Source organism: Frieseomelitta varia, unplaced genomic scaffold (assembly GCF_011392965.1).
Source record: "Frieseomelitta varia isolate USP_RPSP 00005682 unplaced genomic scaffold, Fvar_1.2 scaffold_932, whole genome shotgun sequence".
Taxonomy (NCBI): domain Eukaryota; kingdom Metazoa; phylum Arthropoda; class Insecta; order Hymenoptera; family Apidae; genus Frieseomelitta; species Frieseomelitta varia.
Window position 1 is genome coordinate 150135 of NW_025110737.1, and position 19103 is coordinate 169237.

The 19103-nt window shown below is 34.3% G+C and overlaps 4 protein-coding genes across 5 annotated transcripts; 3 read left to right on the plus strand and 1 right to left on the minus strand.

Annotated features, from left to right (window-relative positions):
• Positions 1–421: 421 nt before the first annotated feature.
• On the plus strand, positions 422–3497 carry LOC122537810 (kinesin-like protein KIF18A). Of its 2 annotated transcripts, none has more exons than XM_043671407.1 (2): positions 422–3147; positions 3320–3476. In XM_043671407.1, exons 1-2 carry the CDS (start codon positions 575–577, stop codon positions 3327–3329), a joined length of 2583 nt encoding a protein of 860 aa, XP_043527342.1. In that variant the 5' UTR covers positions 422–574; the 3' UTR covers positions 3330–3476. The 2 variants fall into 2 exon arrangements, with proteins under 2 accessions (XP_043527342.1, XP_043527341.1); XM_043671406.1 differs by having other exon boundaries at positions 425–3147; positions 3340–3497.
• A 703-nt stretch (positions 3498–4200) lies between these two features.
• LOC122537819 (28S ribosomal protein S35, mitochondrial) lies at positions 4201–5580 on the minus strand. The gene is made up of 3 exons (XM_043671418.1): positions 5313–5580; positions 4621–5243; positions 4201–4530 (listed from the first exon to the last, which is right to left on the minus strand). Exons 1-3 carry the CDS (start codon positions 5407–5409, stop codon positions 4261–4263), a joined length of 990 nt encoding a protein of 329 aa, XP_043527353.1. The 5' UTR covers positions 5410–5580; the 3' UTR covers positions 4201–4260.
• Positions 5581–5959: 379 nt separating this feature from the next.
• On the plus strand, positions 5960–9188 carry LOC122537816 (beta-parvin). The gene is made up of 5 exons (XM_043671415.1): positions 5960–6150; positions 7277–7540; positions 7996–8390; positions 8463–8706; positions 8785–9188. The coding sequence occupies exons 1-5, from the start codon at positions 6033–6035 to the stop codon at positions 8859–8861; spliced, it is 1098 nt and encodes a 365-aa protein (XP_043527350.1). The 5' UTR covers positions 5960–6032; the 3' UTR covers positions 8862–9188.
• A 204-nt stretch (positions 9189–9392) lies between these two features.
• On the plus strand, positions 9393–18535 carry LOC122537812. Its single transcript, XM_043671410.1, has 13 exons — positions 9393–10770; positions 11592–11929; positions 12004–12167; positions 12822–12924; positions 13060–13355; positions 13422–13669; positions 13820–14246; positions 14574–14666; positions 15712–15987; positions 16425–16541; positions 16860–16952; positions 17019–17146; positions 17253–18535. Exons 1-13 carry the CDS (start codon positions 10514–10516, stop codon positions 17485–17487), a joined length of 2775 nt encoding a protein of 924 aa, XP_043527345.1. The 5' UTR covers positions 9393–10513; the 3' UTR covers positions 17488–18535.
• The last annotated feature ends 568 nt before the right edge of the window (positions 18536–19103 follow it).

Sequence of the window (19103 nt, forward strand, 5' to 3'; positions counted from 1 at the left end):
AAGATATAAGTGACATTTCTAGTATAGTAGTGGTTTAATAAATACAAATGATTCGTTTCAACTAAATGAAATTTTACTTGATAGTATAATATTATATAGTAATATTATATAGTAATATTATATAGTAATTAATAAATAGAGCAATGAATTTTTTATCATTTTTTCTATATTAATTTTAATTAATAATTTTAACATAAATTAACTCTTATTGAGATAAAGTAGTTCCGTTGCAGTCACATTGAAAAACTAGAAAAAAAGATATTTTGAAGAAAATGACTGCAAATAGTTGCAAGTTGAAGATACGTTGCAACATGCAATAACGTAATAATAATAAATGAGCGATGCATTTGCTGATGTGATACAAAATACATGTAATAAATGCATGAAAGTGGAAACATTTGTAAATGTTAATTCAATGTTGAATAAGCACGCGAAAATTCCCTAGAATGTCACTAAAACGTGTTTACCATTGTCGAAACTGCTTTTAAAGAGATCCAGAATTTAAATTTGAAAGCTTAGTTTACATTCAACGGTCGACGATGTGTACCTATGTGTAAATTAATCGGAGTTTACTATGGTGTTTAATAAGAAAAATCTGGCGAAAGCATTTTCGCCGAATAAGATTAAAAAGTTGCCGAAGAAACGGCTATCGAGCAATGGGATAAAACCAAATATGAGCGAGGACACAGGTTTATCAGTGAAAACAGAATCTGCTGGCTCTCAGACGAGCATCAAAGTAATCGTAAGAATACGGCCGCAAAATCAGAATGAAATGCAAAGCAATTATAAAACTGTCGTGAAGGTCGTTGACGATAAAATGCTAATTTTTGATCCAAAGGAGGAACAAAATCCGTTTTTCTATCACGGTGTCGCTCAGAAAGGTCGCGATCTGCTCAAGAAACAAAATAAAGAACTGCAGTTCATCTTTGACAAAATATTCGACGTGACGTCGGATAACAATGACGTGTTCGAAGGAAGTACCAAAGATTTGATTTGTAATCTTTTGGATGGTTATAACTGCTCTGTATTCGCATATGGTGCAACTGGCGCTGGAAAAACTCATACTATGCTTGGTAATGGTGACGATCCTGGTATCACGTACAGAACAGTGGCAGAGTTATTCTCAGAGATAGAGAAACAGAGCGAACAACGCGAATTTAATTTAGGTGTAACGTATTTGGAAATCTATAATGAGAATGTACAGGATCTTTTGCATAAGTCTGGACCTTTGCATCTGAGGGACGATGGTAGGTGTGGAGTGATTGTTGCTGGGCTTAAAATAATCACCATTCAGAATGCCGAAGAATTGCTGACGCTTTTAGCAAAAGGTAATAAAAACCGCACGCAACATCCTACTGATGCGAACGAGGAGAGTAGCAGAAGTCATGCTGTTTTCCAAGTTTATATCAATATCACCAATAGACTGGATGGACAAGTACGACAAGTTAAATTGTCTATGATCGATCTGGCTGGATCCGAAAGAGCTTCTGCTACGGGTTGTAAAGGAGCAAGGTTCAAGGAGGGTGCAAATATTAATAAATCTTTATTAGCTCTAGGCAATTGCATTAACAAGTTGGCGGATGGTGCAAAACATATAACGTATAGAGATTCTAAGTTGACCCGTCTCTTAAAAGATTCACTAGGTGGAAATTGTCAGACAGTTATGATAGCTAATATTACCTCTTCCAGCTTTAGTTACGAAGACACGTACAATACCTTGAGATATGCGAACAGAGCAAAGAAGATCAAAACTCATATAAAGAAAAATATTTTATCCTGCGAGATGCATGTAACTGCGTATATAAAAATGGTTGAAGAACAAAAGAAAGAAATAAATTATCTGAAACAGAAGTTATTGACATTTGAAAATAAATCAGTGCATACATTACAGAGTCAAGAGAGTAATAAAGAAGTAGATGAAGATGTATTAATCAACAGTAATAAATTGATTGAACTATTTCAGAGGAAGAAAGTTCTTAATGAAAAGATTCTTTCGTTAGAAAGTGCAGACAAGATATTATGCTGTAGGATTCAATATAAGAAAGCAGCAGATGAGAGATTGCATAATTTAACAGCAGCTGTTGATACTTTGACGCTCGAAGAACAAAATGCAAGTGGTAAGTCAAGAGTTAATAAATCATTGAATTATTTTGAACGACAAAGAGATTCCTTGAAAATACAGATGAAAGCAACATGGGAAGAACTGTGTTCAGTAGAGACAGAAATACAGAAACTGTACACAGAAGCAAAGAAACTTGAAAAATTGGAAAATACTATTGCACTACAAACTAGTGAAATAGAAAAGTCCAGATTGCAACAACAATATGAACATACAAAGAAAGTGAGCAATCTTCAACAATGTGAAATCGAGTCTCATTATTCAATGATTAAAATGATGAGTACAACATTACAAAATTATTACAACATGATGAGAGGATCTGGAAGCCTGACAGATATAATGAAAGAAGATTTCAGACAGCTGATTAAATTATTGGAAGGAGTAAGAAATATAAAATGGTCAGATATGCAAACAGTCAATCATGAAGAGTGTTTTTATAGCCTAACATGTCTTAGTGTAACTCACTTAATGGATCCTCTTAATAGTAAGATACCTATGTATGTGTTACAACCTTTAAATGATCAAGATGCATTGAATGCAACTTTCAGTGCAGCTGGTTCCGAGGAAGAAGAAGTGGTTGGTGCGCATAATACAACTATCACATTAGAAGAAGATTCGGCTGTGGAACGTAACACAAATATAAAAGTGGAAGAAAGTATGAAAGAGGAACATAATAATACAAATTGTACACAAGAGAAAGTTAAAAAGCGTGTTCTTTCAGATAAAAATAATATAAATATAACAAACGCTTTTACTAAACAAGTAAGAAAGATATCTCCAAAACGTAAAAATATTACAATCTGTACAATAGGAACCAAAGACAAAGAAAATAAAAAACATATGCAAAAATCACATGTAACCATGAGCGCTAAAAGTATAGCCATATTAAATAAATTAAAAGCAGATAAACTTAAAAAAGAAAATCTTGATATGAATGTATCAGATGGAGTATTGAAAATAGTAAGGGAAAAAGAAAGAAGAAGATTAATGGCAACACATCCCTATCAAAAGCCAAATGGAAAACAAAAGTAAGTATAGTCGTTGATAAATTATAATATTATTAATGGTATTTTTTAATTGAAGTAAAATGACATTTATTAAAATGAAATAAATTTTTTTTCTAAAGTCATTAAAAAAAATGAGTTGTTATAGGTTTTAAATTCTTATAAGTAGTTTCTCAATATTTCTCATTTGAAATAAAAATTGTTAAATTGTTGCAGATCCTACTCAACCTTACCTTCGCCACAAATTCCATCAAAATAACGGTAACAATACGAGATAGAACTTAATAATAAATGAAACGTGTATGCTAGTGCAAGAAAAATGATAGAAATCTGATTAAACATTTTATATTTCTATTAATATAATATAAATGCAAAAAATTTATAGCGTAAAATAACATTATCATAAATGTATAAAAATGACGTTGGAATAAGAAAAATTATAACTACAAAACATTGATGGTGTTAATTTGATAATTGAAGTCATAAAATTAAGCAATCTTATAATAATGTAAATGTATCCTTAATTATATGCTTTTAATATCTGTGAATTGTAATATGTTGCTCTTCAATGACATTTTTACAAATCATCATTTGAAGACTGACTATAAAAAAAAAATGTTAGAAAATAAAACATCGATTCACATTTATCTAACATATTTATTCGATGTTTTGTACTGTAGTGTAGAAATTGAAAACAGTCAGGTGAGAAATTGATGATATAGTTGAATAGAAATGTATTGTTAAAAGTCGATAAATATTATGAATGAAAATCATTTTGTCTCTGTCAGTTTTTACGTCTTCAATATATGATTAACATAGATCTCAATTGAGATATATATATACATTCAAATTTATTATTATATTTTTAACTTATAGACTAGATCGCTTTTTAAATTATTGAAGATGTAAAAGTATCTTTAATATAAAAAGATAAATTAAACTTGAAAATGAAAAATTATTATTTACCCTAAATTTCTTTTTTTTTTCTTAATAATGCATAATGCATAATGCTGTCTATTATTCTTTACATGTATCTGTGTTATGTATATCACATTGTCGCAATTTCACGTTTTTTTACATGAATATTCAGCAACAATAATAACGAGTATTACACTCTTGTTGTTTACATTTATTTATTTATTCCATAGTCTCGTCAAATTTCAGATTTAATACACTTTTAACAGCTTGTTTATATTTGTTAAGTGAAACAAGATCTTCTCCTTTATTTATTAAATCAGAAACTGCAATTTTATATTCCGTTGCATGTGGGATGTATTCATAGCTAGAGTCAGCTGGCGTACTTGGCCAACTGTACATAGATGTTAAAGATTCTCTGCTTTTACTTTTATCCCAGTCATAATATTCCATATCTACTGCAGACTTCTCCATTTCCCATGGTTCAAAACGCTAAAATAATTCGTTTCAAACAATTTCTGTTTGATTCGTTTCATTTGTATGCTATTAGAAAATTAATGGAAGCAGTAGAAAATGACTTACCCAAGACACATGATATAACGCAGTTAAAAGGTATTTTGCATAATCTAAATTCTGTTTTCTAGTTGGACATCTGTCTGCAATTATCGTTATTATACCTGTTTCAGGATTATATCTATCACCCAGTAACCTAAGTATTTTATCTTTGGCGTGAGTGTCCAAATGTAAAGAAGATAATTTTACTCTCAAACTAACTATTCTAGCGAGAGGTTCCCTTATCGTAGGTGAAGAGTAACAGTAATCTGATGTAATTACTTCAACGGGAAAGTGCTTTACACATGCTTCATCCGTTTCCAATTGTTTTGGCCATTTGGTGCAAAACTTCTTTAATGCTTCGCAATGTCTCTTTACTATCGGTGGAGTAAGGTGTAAAAAGTTTGGGATTTTCAATAGCTCTGCATTCCCGTGTTTGCCAGGATGTACGCCTTCTTTATTTTTGTATCCTTGTTGTAAAGGAAACGGCACGATATCAGGGTGAAATGATCGTGCAGCGGGCCAAATCGTCTGCCAGTCTTGATTGGGTATTTCATTTCTCAATTTTGTTAGTATACTTTCTTCTGTGACTGTTTGTTGCCTTTTGCTTACAATTTTCCTTTCCGGTGGCATCAATTGCAATACTCGAAATTCTACAAATGAGCACATATATATAGGAAGATATATTTGTTTATATAATAAGGAAACATAACATTTAATACCTATATCATCATCAGTACTCGTAGAAGACGATAATTTCGTAATTTTTAATGTTCCTATTGTATTAATGACTTTATAACGTCGTATTATTGACAACATTTTAACTATTATTTCCCGATGTTTCGTTAATAACCTCAAAATCACATTTCACAAACACAACGATGAGGCCTAGTTACTAAATGATTCAATCCCATATATACATTATACACATTTTTTCAAATGTTATTACAATATAATATTATAACATTAGATGAAAATTCAGTTTTATTTTTTTTTATTCAGTTTTGGATACAAAATCTATTTAAACAAATATAAGTGAACTTTTTGTGCAAATTTTACTCTAGCAAATAGCTCGTTCTTTGTATTATATTTTTTTCTATTAAAACATTTTTAAAGAAAATCGCGATTTGAAATGTATGTATTATTAAATTTTTAAGATTCAAGATGTATTTGTGTTGTACTTAAAATAAGATATGTGTAAAATAATGAAATATTACAGAAGTTGATAGCTTCGAATCTACGTAAGCAACAACAACAACAAAAAAAAAAGAGATTCTTAGAAACTGATACTTGAAAAATTCATCTCGATATAGATTATTAAAAAAAGATTCGAAATGTACAATGTATGTGTATCGACGATTGTAAACGAGATCGAAAGTTCGTATTTCGAGAGATGACATCTTTCATCTTTTCTTTTTCATTTATGAATGTAGTGTTGAATAATGTCGTCTCCACGTCCAAAGTCTCCGCGACCTCCTGTTTCATCGAAAAAGGATGAGAAAGAAGAAAGCTTTTGGGATAAGATTGGGACGTTAGGTCGAAAAAAACGTATCAAAGAAGGTATCGCATTGGATTCATCTTACATTATAACAAGTTAGCCTAGTTTATTCTTTTACAAGAATTTGCAGAATGTATGTCCTTATATAGTACGAGTAGTTACAAACTTCAAAGAATGATGTTGATAACACTCATATTCGATTCGTATTCTTAACACTTTCACAGTTGGTATCATATACACCGGCTCACGAAAGTATTTAAAATATGATACAGTTACAATGGAAATAGAAATTACAGAAGTTTTGAACTCAACACCATAGAATATTTATGAGCATCATTCATTTTGTGAGCATTTTATTTCAGAAGAATTATAACGTGATATAAATACTACAATGCCTTTACAACAGGCTAATTGCATATGAAATGAGAAATTTTTGTTTAATATTTGTTTTGTGGTTACTCGAATTGTAGTTGATACAAAGAATTCACATAGATTTTTAATACCCATTTGTAATTTATGATTTTGTATTCATTGTAATAAAATTATTTTTTCTCTTAAATGCATGTTGTTTGATTTTAATGAAGTTAATACACATAATCCTCATATGTACCATACATGTATGTATCATACATATAGAAATTAAAAAATATTATTCTGGAGATTCTGTGTCCATTTTCATTATAAGTATATCATGTTTTAAATACCGCAATGGGCCAATGTATGTAGGTGTCCAAAAATATCAATACAAATAAATAAATAAATAAATAACTCTATTAACACTAGAACAACTATCAGAATATTCTACATATAAATCATTATAATTTATATGATAATTAAAATAAATAGATTTATAGAATTATGTTTCTGTTGAAACAGAAATTAATATTAATTTTGACAATACTTGTATATTTTAAGCAGTTGTAAAAAACAAAAGTTTCAAATTTACAGGTTCGATTGTTAAAATAATAGTGTTAAAATAATAAAATTGTATGCTTATTTATAAAACTTGTATAATGAGCCATAATGGTTTTACATAAATAATATTTCTACACTCAACTGTCATTTTAAACATTTCACTAGGAAAGCGTTTTTGAAATTATTAATTACTATAAGAAAACGTTTTTTTGAAATTATTATTCATGCACGCTTGATTTTTGATTTCTGATATTTATTTTAAATTTGATGTAGTGCAAGAGGTACAAGAAGAGGGGAAATATGCAATTGATTCACCAGGATTTGCGGCCAGTCCAGAGATGCCTCCAGAGGAGTATGCATTGGATGAAAATGAGGAGCGTTCAATGATAGAGCCTAGGTCTTTGGAAGATTCCAAACTAAAAGAATTAATATTTGTTTTGATCGAATGGATCAATGATGAATTAGCCAACCAGCGTATTATTGTGAAAGATATTGCAGAAGATTTGTACGATGGGCAGGTACTACAGAAACTGTTGGGTATGTTGTATATAATAGCGAAATTAAATAGAATTTTTGGGGAAAGTACAGTATCCAGGCAGCAAAATTTTTGATTAAATATCATCGTACATTTTGAATCGCTGAAACCAAAAATCAATAAAAATCATTGTGAAAACAAGGAAATTTTTATAGTTTTCAAGATATTCATGAAAAATTGTTAGTATCATTACATTAAATTTTGTCAATATCTAATTATAATAATTATATTTATATTATTTAGATATTAGATTTAAGAGACTGTACGTATCGACTATATTTGTGGCTGTCACAGTTGCATGTACGTGGGTAAAATATTCACTGACTAGTACCGACAAATTTTTGCGACTCAAATTACAATACCCTCAAAAATTTTGTTGCTCGGATATCGTAGCCGAACTGAATTTTTATAATATACGAACTCTAAGTAGACTAATATGTTTTTGTATGAATTTTAGAAAAGTTGACAGGAGAGAAATTAGATGTTCCTGAAGTAACGCAGTCAGAGGAAGGTCAAAAACAAAAATTAGCAGTTGTGCTGTCAACCGCTAATCGAGTACTGGGTCGTTATCCTCCTTACAAGTGGAATGTTGAAGCTGTCCATTCGAAGAATATTGTTGCGATTTTACATTTATTGGTTGGTTTGGCAAGGCAATTTCGAGCGCCCGTTAGATTGCCTGAAAGAGTAGCCGCACAGGTAGTCGTCGTGCGTAAAAAAGACGGCCAATTAATACACAGAACAGTCAGAGAGGAAATTACATCGACGTACGACGATTTGGGAATGCGTTGCGAAAGAGATGCTTTCGACAGTCTTTTCGATGACGCGGTTGATAAATTAGCCGTAGTTAAGAAGGTAATTACTATTTGTTTAAATCGTAGGGGTCTACACGCAATTTATAATGCAATATACAATTATATTTTCCAGTCGTTGATTTCTTTCGTTAATAAACACTTGAGTAAAGTTCATTTGGAAGTGACAGACTTGGACACGCAATTTCACGATGGAGTCTTTTTAACGCTGCTGCTTGGGCTACTTGAAGGCTTTTTCGTGCCTTTAGGTAGTTTTCATTTGACCCCTAAAACACACGACCAGAAGGTGCATAACGTTTCGTTTGCGTTTGATATTATGCAAGATATTGGTCTACCAAAGCCCAAAGCTCGCCCAGAAGGTTAGCAACTGTTTGTAACTCTGATAATTATGAAATATCGAAGCCAAATAGATGTAACTGTACATTTTTTGTTTACAGATATTGTAAATTTAGATCTAAAATCAACTCTACGAGTATTGTACAATTTGTTCACGAAGTACAAAGGCATGAATTAAGTTGATAAAGGCGAACGAATATTATAATATTCGATAAACGAACGACAGTTGATTAACATTGCTAATGTTACTAACGTTACTAATCAAAGAATGTGGTTTTTATAATTGGTATGCGACCAGTGCCTTTGCGTATGTATATGGATACATGATGGCAATGGGTAGTGTATAAAAGAGAGTAGTAGAAGAAACAGAAACGAAATGAAAGGGATATTGTTACATCTAATATCATTTAATCTAATATTACTTGACGATTCAAATCAAATGTAACTGTACAAATTTTATATATTCTTAACAAGAATTAATATATAAAAATTTTCACTTGTTGAATCTGTTTGATATTTTTCTCTTTTGTCCTTGATAAATTATTCTCTATTGATGACTAATATGAAATTTTAATTTATAGTGGAATGTAATAAGTTATCGTATTTTCCTTTTTTCCCTTCCTTTCTGTTGTTATCGATGCTCATACGAACAAACGATTCTTAAAAATCTTTGGAAGTTTCGACACACGTTTATAAGGTTGCTTGTAATTCAGCTGCGCTTTATACAGAAGAATAAAGAAATGAATTATTGGATGAAATATTTGTGGATCAATTCCGTGCAATTTATCAGAGTAAAAGAATAAGTTATCGATTATTTCGTAATGATGGAGCAAAATAGCATAATACATGTATCGATCGATCGTTATTCAAATATATAATTTGTTTTAGGGATTGGTATTTGTGCATTCATACAGAAAAATATTACTTCTTACATAATAATAGTAAATTTATTAAAAAGAGAACTACTCTTTTTTTACACAATGACAACAAATCTCACCTTTTATGATTATCGTAAAAATTTTGGGAGAATTAGTTCAAGCTCGTACCAAGTACGTACTCGTTTTGACATATATCGTTTCGCGTTGTGACACATTGTACGACGTTCCCCAGTTATTTCGTTCAGCGTTCAATTACTTATGCATGTACATATATACTACATATCATGTAGCATATATAAGTATCATGCACAGAGAACACGAGGAAATAAATGGGGTGATGCACGAAAGAGACACAAAGCCCACTGAGAAAAATTACCCAAGAAGGTCGGCTTATCGTGATCGGCTCGTTGCGAATTTTCGTTTATGCTCGTGTAAACTGATAGACGCGATATCGAGAAAGATATTACCGAAACACGCAACGTTGCGGCGCGTTTCCTCTGTTCACTTTATTCTCCCCTTTAAGGTCTTTGGTATTCGACCGCGCGCCCACCAAGCCATACTCTGAATCTACATTTTCTGCTCCCTTCCGCTTGACATTTTCCCATCTTTCGGTAAGTTAATTAACATCGTTGTTACTGTTGTTAATTCTGTTTCTCGATATTGCCAATTACGTTACCTTACGGGTACTTATTTGTTTCTCTTTTTTTTTCTTTCTCAATTATCATTCTCCTCAAGTTGGCTTAATTCTCCATTGCTCCAATCTCTTCCTTAATTTGTCACACTGAAATCGGCGAATAATAAAATATATAAATAATGTTATACATATATATATACACACGAATAGAACGAAATACAAATATTTTTTTACATTTGAAAAATTTAAGATTTAAGATTTCATTCAAGATTGTTTCTAACGAGATACAATGACGACCACGACGATGTAATAATAAAGATGATTACGAGGTGTTTAAAGACCATGACAAAACCAAGCGTCTCTGCTCGCAAAAGGAGCACGTTCGAGGACTATGCCAAGATTTTTCGTGCCTTACTGGCAAGTTGGAGAGAAAACTACAATCGACTCTGTAACGACGAATTCTGCGAAAACTTCGAAGATTTGACATTGCCGAGCAACGAAGACTGGCGTTATCGAATCTATTACCGACTTGTCCAACTGCAAAGAGAATACGATGTCAATTCCGCAAAAAGAAGGTAAACTGTTCGAGTTTTCATTCGAAACATAGTAGAAACGCGCGCACATAGAAATTATTTACTAATTTAAAATTTTTCTATGCTGTGAAATGCAAACGTAATTCTCGTTTGTAAAATTGTAATTTAATAGCTAGAACTACCGACGCGATCGGGACGCATTAAATTTCCATCAAAGATGTTAAAGTGAAAAAAAGAATAGAAAAGCTTTACGGTAACAATAACTTGCAGGAGCTTTCATTTGTGTATGTATTTAACGAAAAATCATTCAAACAGATTTAATCGTTAATCTGTAAAAATTTTCTAACAAGTTATAAATTGGTCATTTTTACCATTTTAGTACTTTTAGTGTTAATTAAGTTTGCAACTTTTTTATAAAGTAATCAGTGTCGAAGATTCAGCTCCCCATTTTATGCCACTAATAAATTTAAGGATATTTAGTCTTTTTGAGCATTCATTACGAACGTAGTCAGTGTGTATTGAATTTACAATGTGCATGTTGTTAATAACCCTGTAGAGGGTTTTATAGCGTAAATGAAAAAAAAAAGTTTGCAACTTGAACACCGTTCAGTACCGATCGATCAGTTATCGTATTTTGTCAACTGCGTCCAGCTCGATCTCACTTTTTCATCGTTATCTCGTTCATTCACGCGAAATCACAGCGAATTGATCAGTTTTCGATAGTACGTTTCAATCGTTTGGCAAACAAACGAAAACTATAAAACGATATATTGCGCGTGACGCGAATGAGATGAAGAAGTAAGTAAGACGCGTTTCGCGAATCGAAATGGATCGTAATTCGATGAATGTAATGAAACCCGAAGGGACGTCGAGGAGACTGGATCGGGAAAAGAAACGGAAACGGAAACGAGGCCGCAAGTGGAACGAAAGAAGAAGAACGATTGGGAATGGGAGCCGAAAAGGCAAGGACACGATTTGAAGGCTAAGCCGAGAAAATGTCAGAACGAGGAACCGAGGGGATCGTTGATGAGCGTCGGTAGGATCGGCGGTTCGATGATAGAAACGTGCGTTGAACCAGGCTGGCGCGTCAATGATATCCTGTTGGCCGCGGTGGTTCTCCGCAGGGTTCAACCTGCCTCCGAGTATTCGGACGAGGCCGAGATGCGTCGTGTGTTCGGGCTAGTTTACGACGTTCTTCGGTGTAAGTCGAACAACACCGTTCTTGGACTCTGCAATTGTTTTCTTCTCATCGCGTTTCTCCACCGAATTATCCAGACAAGAAGATATTCATCCGTGCTTTGGAGGATACAGGATTCTGGCGACGTAACGCCGCCATCAAGAACCAAGAGAAGATCGTTTGGTTGCTGTTGTACGACATGCAGGGAAGGAAATTTGCGACCGAGATTGCCAATCTGGAAGAACGTGAGAGAATGTTTGAGGTAAGCTTACTAGTAGTCCTCATTTAAGCGTCCGTCGGTGTTCCCACCAATTCAATGTCCAATGGAATTGGGACTATCCCCATTCTACGCTATCTTACCATGCGGCCGTGTAAAACACGAAACTTGTGAGCACACACACAAAATAAGCGATGCCTCTCTATGGGCACCATTAGTTGCACGAAGCACATCAAGACGGTACTCTATTTCTTGCCATGTTCGCTGTAGCATATCCTCATCAATGGTGGCAATGGCATCAGTGATCCTCTGCTTCAGATTGATGCCTATATAGAGGTGTATTAAATGAGGCAGAAAAAAACTTAAATATATACGTCTCATTTTGTAATAATTTCTACTTATCTGTCTTTTCATTTTCCTTTGTAATAAATTTTTGAAATTGTAAAGAGACTTTATGGACACACTGTACAATAGTGCGGACGCTTAAATCGGGAGATGTATTCTGCGAATTAGCACTGAAAGAAAGAGTGGGAATGAACGTCAATTCGATTGTAAAGAAATTTAACATCTTAACATTTTATTTACAAAATAAATAGTTATTAAGAAATCAATTGATAGTTTGTTAAAATAAACTATTTTAAATTTAATACATAATTTAATACATCATTCAACGTTTGAAAAACAGCGTCTGTCTGTTAGGAAGCTGGGTTGACGGACATCGAGAATGCACTCCTGGACGTGAAGACTCACCTGGCCGCGAGTATTTCCAGGCTGCGCATTGGCGGCTCTGCCCTCAACCTCGGTGAATATTTTTTCTCCGACGTGTGATAGAGACCTTCGGTAGAGACCGTGTATTTAGCAAACGAAAATGAAAAAAAAAAAACCAATGCCGTACGTATGTATGCTTACGTTGGTGCTTACCTTCCAAATCCGAAAGACGAGCTGCTGCCGGGTCGTTTGCGCGTCATCGAAGGAGTTGCTTGGGGCGCGCGAGCCAGGATCGCTACCGGATGGATAAACACCACGAGAGTCGTCGGCAGGAAAGAGTTCCTGGAGGAGATGTCGAAACTGAAGTTGATCCATCGCGAATGCGGAGCGAATCAAACGATCGAACTTGAAGAGCACGAGTTTACGTTCGATCCGATTTGCCCGAAGGTGGTTCATTTACACGAGGGCATGCGGGAAACGCTGGCTACATCCGCTCTCATTCGCGATCATCGTTTCGTGTTTCTAGTAAGTAGAAGGAGAGATGAAAGGAGGAGATGATCGACTAATGATCAATGACGATTTGTCGGACAGGAGAAGTCGTTGTGTATGGGCGCGGCAGCCTTGGTCCAGGCGATTCGCGTCGGTAGATTTTACGGCCCGGTCATTCTAACTCACTCGCTCGCGCCTCGACACACTGGATATCTGGCTGGTCTTCTGGCTGATATCGAGCACGCTGGGAAACTTTTGGTTTACGGGGCTGGCGACCGTCTTTGCGAGTACGAGACCTACCTGAAAGACCTTGGCGTTACGTTGCAACGGTGTCGCGTTTCTTCTCAAAAGTATAACGTTCATTTCCATTTCTCCATCTCTTTCGTGCATACACGTGTCTCACTTACAATTAGACAGTTCGCTGATTCGTAGAGTCGATATTTCATTTTTGATTGAGAACAAGTGAAACTTTTGAACCAATTATGAGTATTTCGTTACAGGTACGTGTCTCATCCGGCGACGAGTGAATCCGAGAGGGCCACTGTAGTGTTGGCAATGCCCTCGTGCACTTATACAGGCGTTCGAGATATCGTCGATCTCGCAGTGGCGCGGGGAGGAGACATGGATCTTCTCGAATCATTAACAGATAGCTACGCCAACAGCGTTTACGACGACAGTGACAATGACAATGACAATGACAATAATAACCAAAAAAGCAACCACCGAAAAAGTTACGACCACGAGCAGTGGCGTTCCTTCTTGACCGATCAAATGTCCACTTTGAAATACACTTTGACCAGGCCGAATGTACAGTTTGTTGTGTATGAGGTGCACACTATTTTACCATCAGAGACGACAGAGATGATTCGAGAGGTGGTCGACTGCGTGAATCGAATGGCTGTTGAAAAATACATTCGCGAACATCCGGTAAGGTGCCGATAAATTTACTCCCTTAACACCTTGCGCTGGCAACTGGTTCGCGGACCGTAACGAGTGACCAAACCGTATACTGCAAATAGTTCGTCGTTTTCTTTTTGACCTCGTCGGTATGATGTCACTGGATAGAAATTACTAAGAAGTAACAAATTTATTATTTGTTTTGCCTGGGTTGTACTTAAATATACTGAAAACTGAGAAAACATTGCAATTTTGGAATAAAAGATTCTCGATGTAGCACGTCATTCCAGCGCAAGAGGTTAACTCGCTAGTTCGTGTCGATTGTAATCTCGATATTGTTTCTCTTATTTGTCAAAGAGAAAAACTCCGAAAGAATCGTCGAAATCGATAAAAGTGGACGAAGAATCGCAAAATGATGATCAGGCCTCGACACTTCTCGCAAATGTTACCGTAAGATTTATGCCAATTTAATATAAAGTAGAGTCGCCTAATGCTGCGAAGGTTCTCAATATGGGAAAATCTAAAACTTAACAAAGTAAGAGGTGCTTTTTATCCACGAACGTTGTAATTACTGCAATTTCTATACATACGAAGAATTAAGCATGTGTCGGTAACCAGTAAGCATTGCGAGTCGATTAGTTAAAACAGCCGTTAGTTTCTATGTTTTATTGTATCTTTCGAAAGGTAAGTAATTGTATAATTTATGAATTATATCTTTGAAATTACAAGTGCTGTAATTGTATTTGATTATCGTGATTCTTCTAAAGTCTAGAGTCAAGTTTAAGTATAAGAATAAAACAACTTTTGTGTGAAATGTTTATGCCTATTATGGGGGAGATAATCTGTTCCTAATATGGGACTCTCTATATTAGGAACGTGACTGGATTAGGATTGTAATGTTATTTGTTTTAAATATAAATAAACATTACATTGCTTTTTTATTCATTTATACGTTTTTTTTTAACGAGTGTTTGAAAATTTTCTTTTTTTTTATTGTTATTTCATTTAAGGTACAATCGGAATCACGAGGTATTTATGTTTAATTTATAACTTTAAGTTTAAGTTTAAAATAATGCTATTGTATTTTATTAATTTTCACGTAAAAAAGAATAGAAGAATATAATTATAATTGACGTTTTTACCATTATAAAACATTGTCCCATATTAAGAACACCTACCTCCCTATATATTAGGGACTCCCCTTGTATCTTAATAATATGGGGAGATGACATGTTTTTATCAATTTGACAATTGGTAAAGAACTAGTGGTAAAATAAACGGAAATGTATCGCAACACAATCTGACATGTAACATTTAGAAACAGTATACAAAAAGTTTCACGATTCCTCTATTTAGACTGAATCTACGAGCTTCTAAAAACCTCCCCACATTAGGCGACTTTCCTCTACGTGTGCTACGATAGAAATTGCATTCGCGATTTCTTTGATAAGTTTGTTAAGAAATTTAAAAAAAAGAAAATAACGAAATACATAAGATTCCAGACAGTGATCTCTTCGAAGTGGGCAGCATCGACGACATTTACGGGGAAAACGTTAGCCGCATGTTGGATCCAGGATGCTTCCTCGCGGTGATAAAGCGAAAGGAGATCGTGCAATTCGACTCGCTGTTCATGATCAAGGTAGCAGAATCGAAGGGTTTGTTCGGCGACCCGAACAAGGTACAACGCCAATCGAAGCACGAGTCCGTCGTCGATCGTTCGATCAGACAATCCTCGCAGACGAGCGCGCGGAAACGATCGAAGCGCGCCAAGGTTTGTTTCCCATTCCGAGTAGTATCGATCCTTTGTGTTCCTCAGTTACTCTTGCACGTTTCAAGAATTTCCATTACATAAATAAATATGATCGTACATAAATATGCAATACATAATAGATGAATCGGCTATGAATGCAGTAGAAAGCGGACGTTTAACTAGGGAAGAAGAGTATTCTGCGAATTGACAGAAGGAAAGAGAGGGGATGCAAAAAATTTTACTTTTTATTTTTTACTTTTATTTTTTCATGTAGAATCCTTCTTTGCTTGTACTACCAACATAAGGACATCCTGTATAGTATATCCATGAAGATATGAAAATTACTAACTAAAAATTAAAGAAAAATTTTAATGAAAATTAAATTTAACGAAAGTGATAATTGAGTTTGAAGAGCTTTAGTACTTTAACTTTTGTTTTTTTCTTCCACCTGCTATCAGATGGAGATCGACCGAATAATGGCACACACGTACTCCTCGTTGTCGAAAAGCATGCAAGAAAATCAAGTTTGTCCGCGGCACAAACGATGCAGTTGGGAGGAAACGACTAGATTGCAGGTAAAGGAAATGGATACTCCAGACAGCCACAACGACGAATAGAAACGCTTACATTCGCGTTTGAGTCGAGTTGATCAATATCGAAAAGTTGTTTTTCAATATTAATCAAAATTTTAATCGCAATTAGTTAAAAAAAAGAAGATTGAAATTGAAATTTTTCGATATTCAGACAATGTATAACAATACTGATTCCGTTGATTTCTTTTTTCTTTAGAAAATCGAGCATTACATATATATACAAATATACTATTGGATATTCTAACTATTAGATATTCTATACATACATTCTATGTATACAAATATATATATTCTATACAGATATTTGAAAATGTCAAGTTCGATGTTAAAGAATGGCGAAAGCACAAGAAAAGTGCGACTCAACCTATCTGCTCAGTTTCGTCGCGAAAAAAGGCAAGTTACAGAAAGTGATATTAATACGAGTAATTGCTAATTTTACTGCTATTTTGAAACGTGCAGGAATTGCAAGCGATACGCTCGATGTTCGATTGGCCGCGGTCAGAATTCGAACCGTCCACGTTACACACGGAACCGACGAGAGAAAAATCTTTGTCTACGTTGGACAATTTGCTCGAATCCCTGCCACGGTAATTCTTATTTATTATATATTTTTATATCTTATTTTATTATCTTTTCTCATCTTCATTCTCGTAAATTGTGTCATTTTCATGAAATTGTCTCGTCGATGCATAGTCAGGAACGGGTCCGTGCCACTTCGAGTACGATTTTGACGTCGCCGATTCTTGCCAGAGCGGTGCGTCTCATCCCGCTGGAGAATTCGATTGACATCGAGGATTACGAAGAAGAGGAAAAGCGGGCACAGTCAAAGATTGGGCGTCAACATTGGGCTCGATCGAGGAAAACGTCCCGACTTTTGCATCCTGTCAGATCACCGAACGCGTGCAATTCGCTTCTTGACATCGTTTGAGACCGCATTTTCCATCTTCTATCAGTTATCTAGCTACTTGAAGTCAAAATTGTACAGAGAAATAAAATCAAGTGGGAAATGTTGCTAGTAGGAATGTGTTTAATAAAATCGTGACAGTAGCTCTCGGTTATTTTCATCAGTGACAATAATTCCTTTAGAGATTCTCTACATGGAGTGTAGTAAAGAAAAAAATTAGTCTGGAATATAAAAAAATTGGGAACAGTAATAATAAAAATAAAATGTTAGGTATAGAAATAAAATAAAACAATTGGGATAGTATAAGATTAGGTGTAGAAATAAAAAAAAAAAGTTGGGAGAACATCCAAAGAAAAGAAAAAATTGATTGGGTATAAAATTTCATTTTTACCTTCACTCAAGGTCTGCAGGCTAACAATAAAAGTTTATGCGTACATGCGTTCTTATTTGGATCCATCGAATATACAGAAAAGAAACATTATATGCACACATACATATGTACAGATATATATGCACATAGACTATAGGATGCGCCATGTATTTATGTAATATATGTACGAGTGAAATATATTGTTATAAGCGAATTGTTGTCAAATAAAAAGATAATTATACCAAAAATATAATTTTGCAAGTAACCTAGAAAACTTTAAGAAGTGAAACTGAAACAGAAGAGGAAAGTTCAATTACATTTCGAATTTGTTTCCGACCTTCCGCAATCTGCGATTGCATGAAAATCATTTGTATAACCTTCGAATCGAAATTCTCATTTAAAACTTATCAATGTTGAAACGAACAGCAAGCTTAATGTAAATTGACGAGTAACAGATATGAAGAATTCGAATTGAACCTTCGATAACGAAATGTTGTAAAAAAAAAATGTATTTTTTGAGATTATTACGAAATCGACTGAGTCCACGTCTTTTCTTCTCTCCACGAAGAGAAGTAGCCAAAAATGTGGTGTCCGAGGCGGTAAAACTCTCGCTATTTGTAGTTTTTACGCTCTTGAATAGAAACAACAACGACCAAGGAATTTGAATAATTTGGTGATATTGTTAAGACCTTTCCGTTTTCTAAATCTCCTGTGATAATTATTTATTAATTTTGTACATTATTGAAGTATCAAAATAATACGTTCGTAAGGGAATGATCAGATTCTTGTGCCTTGATTGTCGAGCACCAGCGTTAGTTTTATCTTACGTAAAAATTGCGTAAAAATGTTTGCTGTTTTTACGTGCTCTTTGATATATTTGGATATTTTGGATATATCGATTCGTTTACAGTAGTGTTCATTTAAGCGTCCGCAGTCGGGAACCAAAAACGGACGCTTAAGTGGGGAGGTATATTCTACAAATTGTGCCGAAATATCGATAGCAGGTATCACTTGCTTTGTATTGTGCAAGTGTTATGTTTCACACGGCGTTAGATACATCGTATGGTAAAGTAGTGCAGAGATAGTCCCAATTCAATTCTAAGAATTGATGAGTAGCTTAAGTCCACACTACTGTCTTTAACCTTTTGCGCTGGAATGACGTGCCACGCACGTCAAGAACTTTTTGTTCCAAAATTGCAATATTTTTTCAGTTTTAAGTATATTCAAGTAAAACAAAATAGGCAAAACAAGTAATAAATTTACTACTTCT

Coding starts and splice junctions, on each gene's coding strand:
- LOC122537810 (XM_043671406.1), top strand. CDS start 575: ATGGTGTTTAATAAGAAAAATCTGGCGAAAGCATTTTCGCCGAATAAG. Junction 3,148..3,339: donor AAGCCAAATGGAAAACAAAA/GTAAGTATAGTC, acceptor AAATTGTTGCAG/ATCCTACTCAACCTTACCTT.
- LOC122537819 (XM_043671418.1), bottom strand. CDS start 5,409: ATGTTGTCAATAATACGACGTTATAAAGTCATTAATACAATAGGAACA. Junction 5,244..5,312: donor GAGTACTGATGATGATATAG/GTATTAAATGTT, acceptor GCTCATTTGTAG/AATTTCGAGTATTGCAATTG. Junction 4,531..4,620: donor CGTTATATCATGTGTCTTGG/GTAAGTCATTTT, acceptor GAATTATTTTAG/CGTTTTGAACCATGGGAAAT.
- LOC122537816 (XM_043671415.1), top strand. CDS start 6,033: ATGTCGTCTCCACGTCCAAAGTCTCCGCGACCTCCTGTTTCATCGAAA. Junction 8,391..8,462: donor AATTAGCCGTAGTTAAGAAG/GTAATTACTATT, acceptor TATATTTTCCAG/TCGTTGATTTCTTTCGTTAA. Junction 8,707..8,784: donor GCCCAAAGCTCGCCCAGAAG/GTTAGCAACTGT, acceptor TTTTGTTTACAG/ATATTGTAAATTTAGATCTA.
- LOC122537812 (XM_043671410.1), top strand. CDS start 10,514: ATGATTACGAGGTGTTTAAAGACCATGACAAAACCAAGCGTCTCTGCT. Junction 12,925..13,059: donor CGGCTCTGCCCTCAACCTCG/GTGAATATTTTT, acceptor CAAATCCGAAAG/ACGAGCTGCTGCCGGGTCGT. Junction 15,988..16,424: donor AACGATCGAAGCGCGCCAAG/GTTTGTTTCCCA, acceptor ACCTGCTATCAG/ATGGAGATCGACCGAATAAT.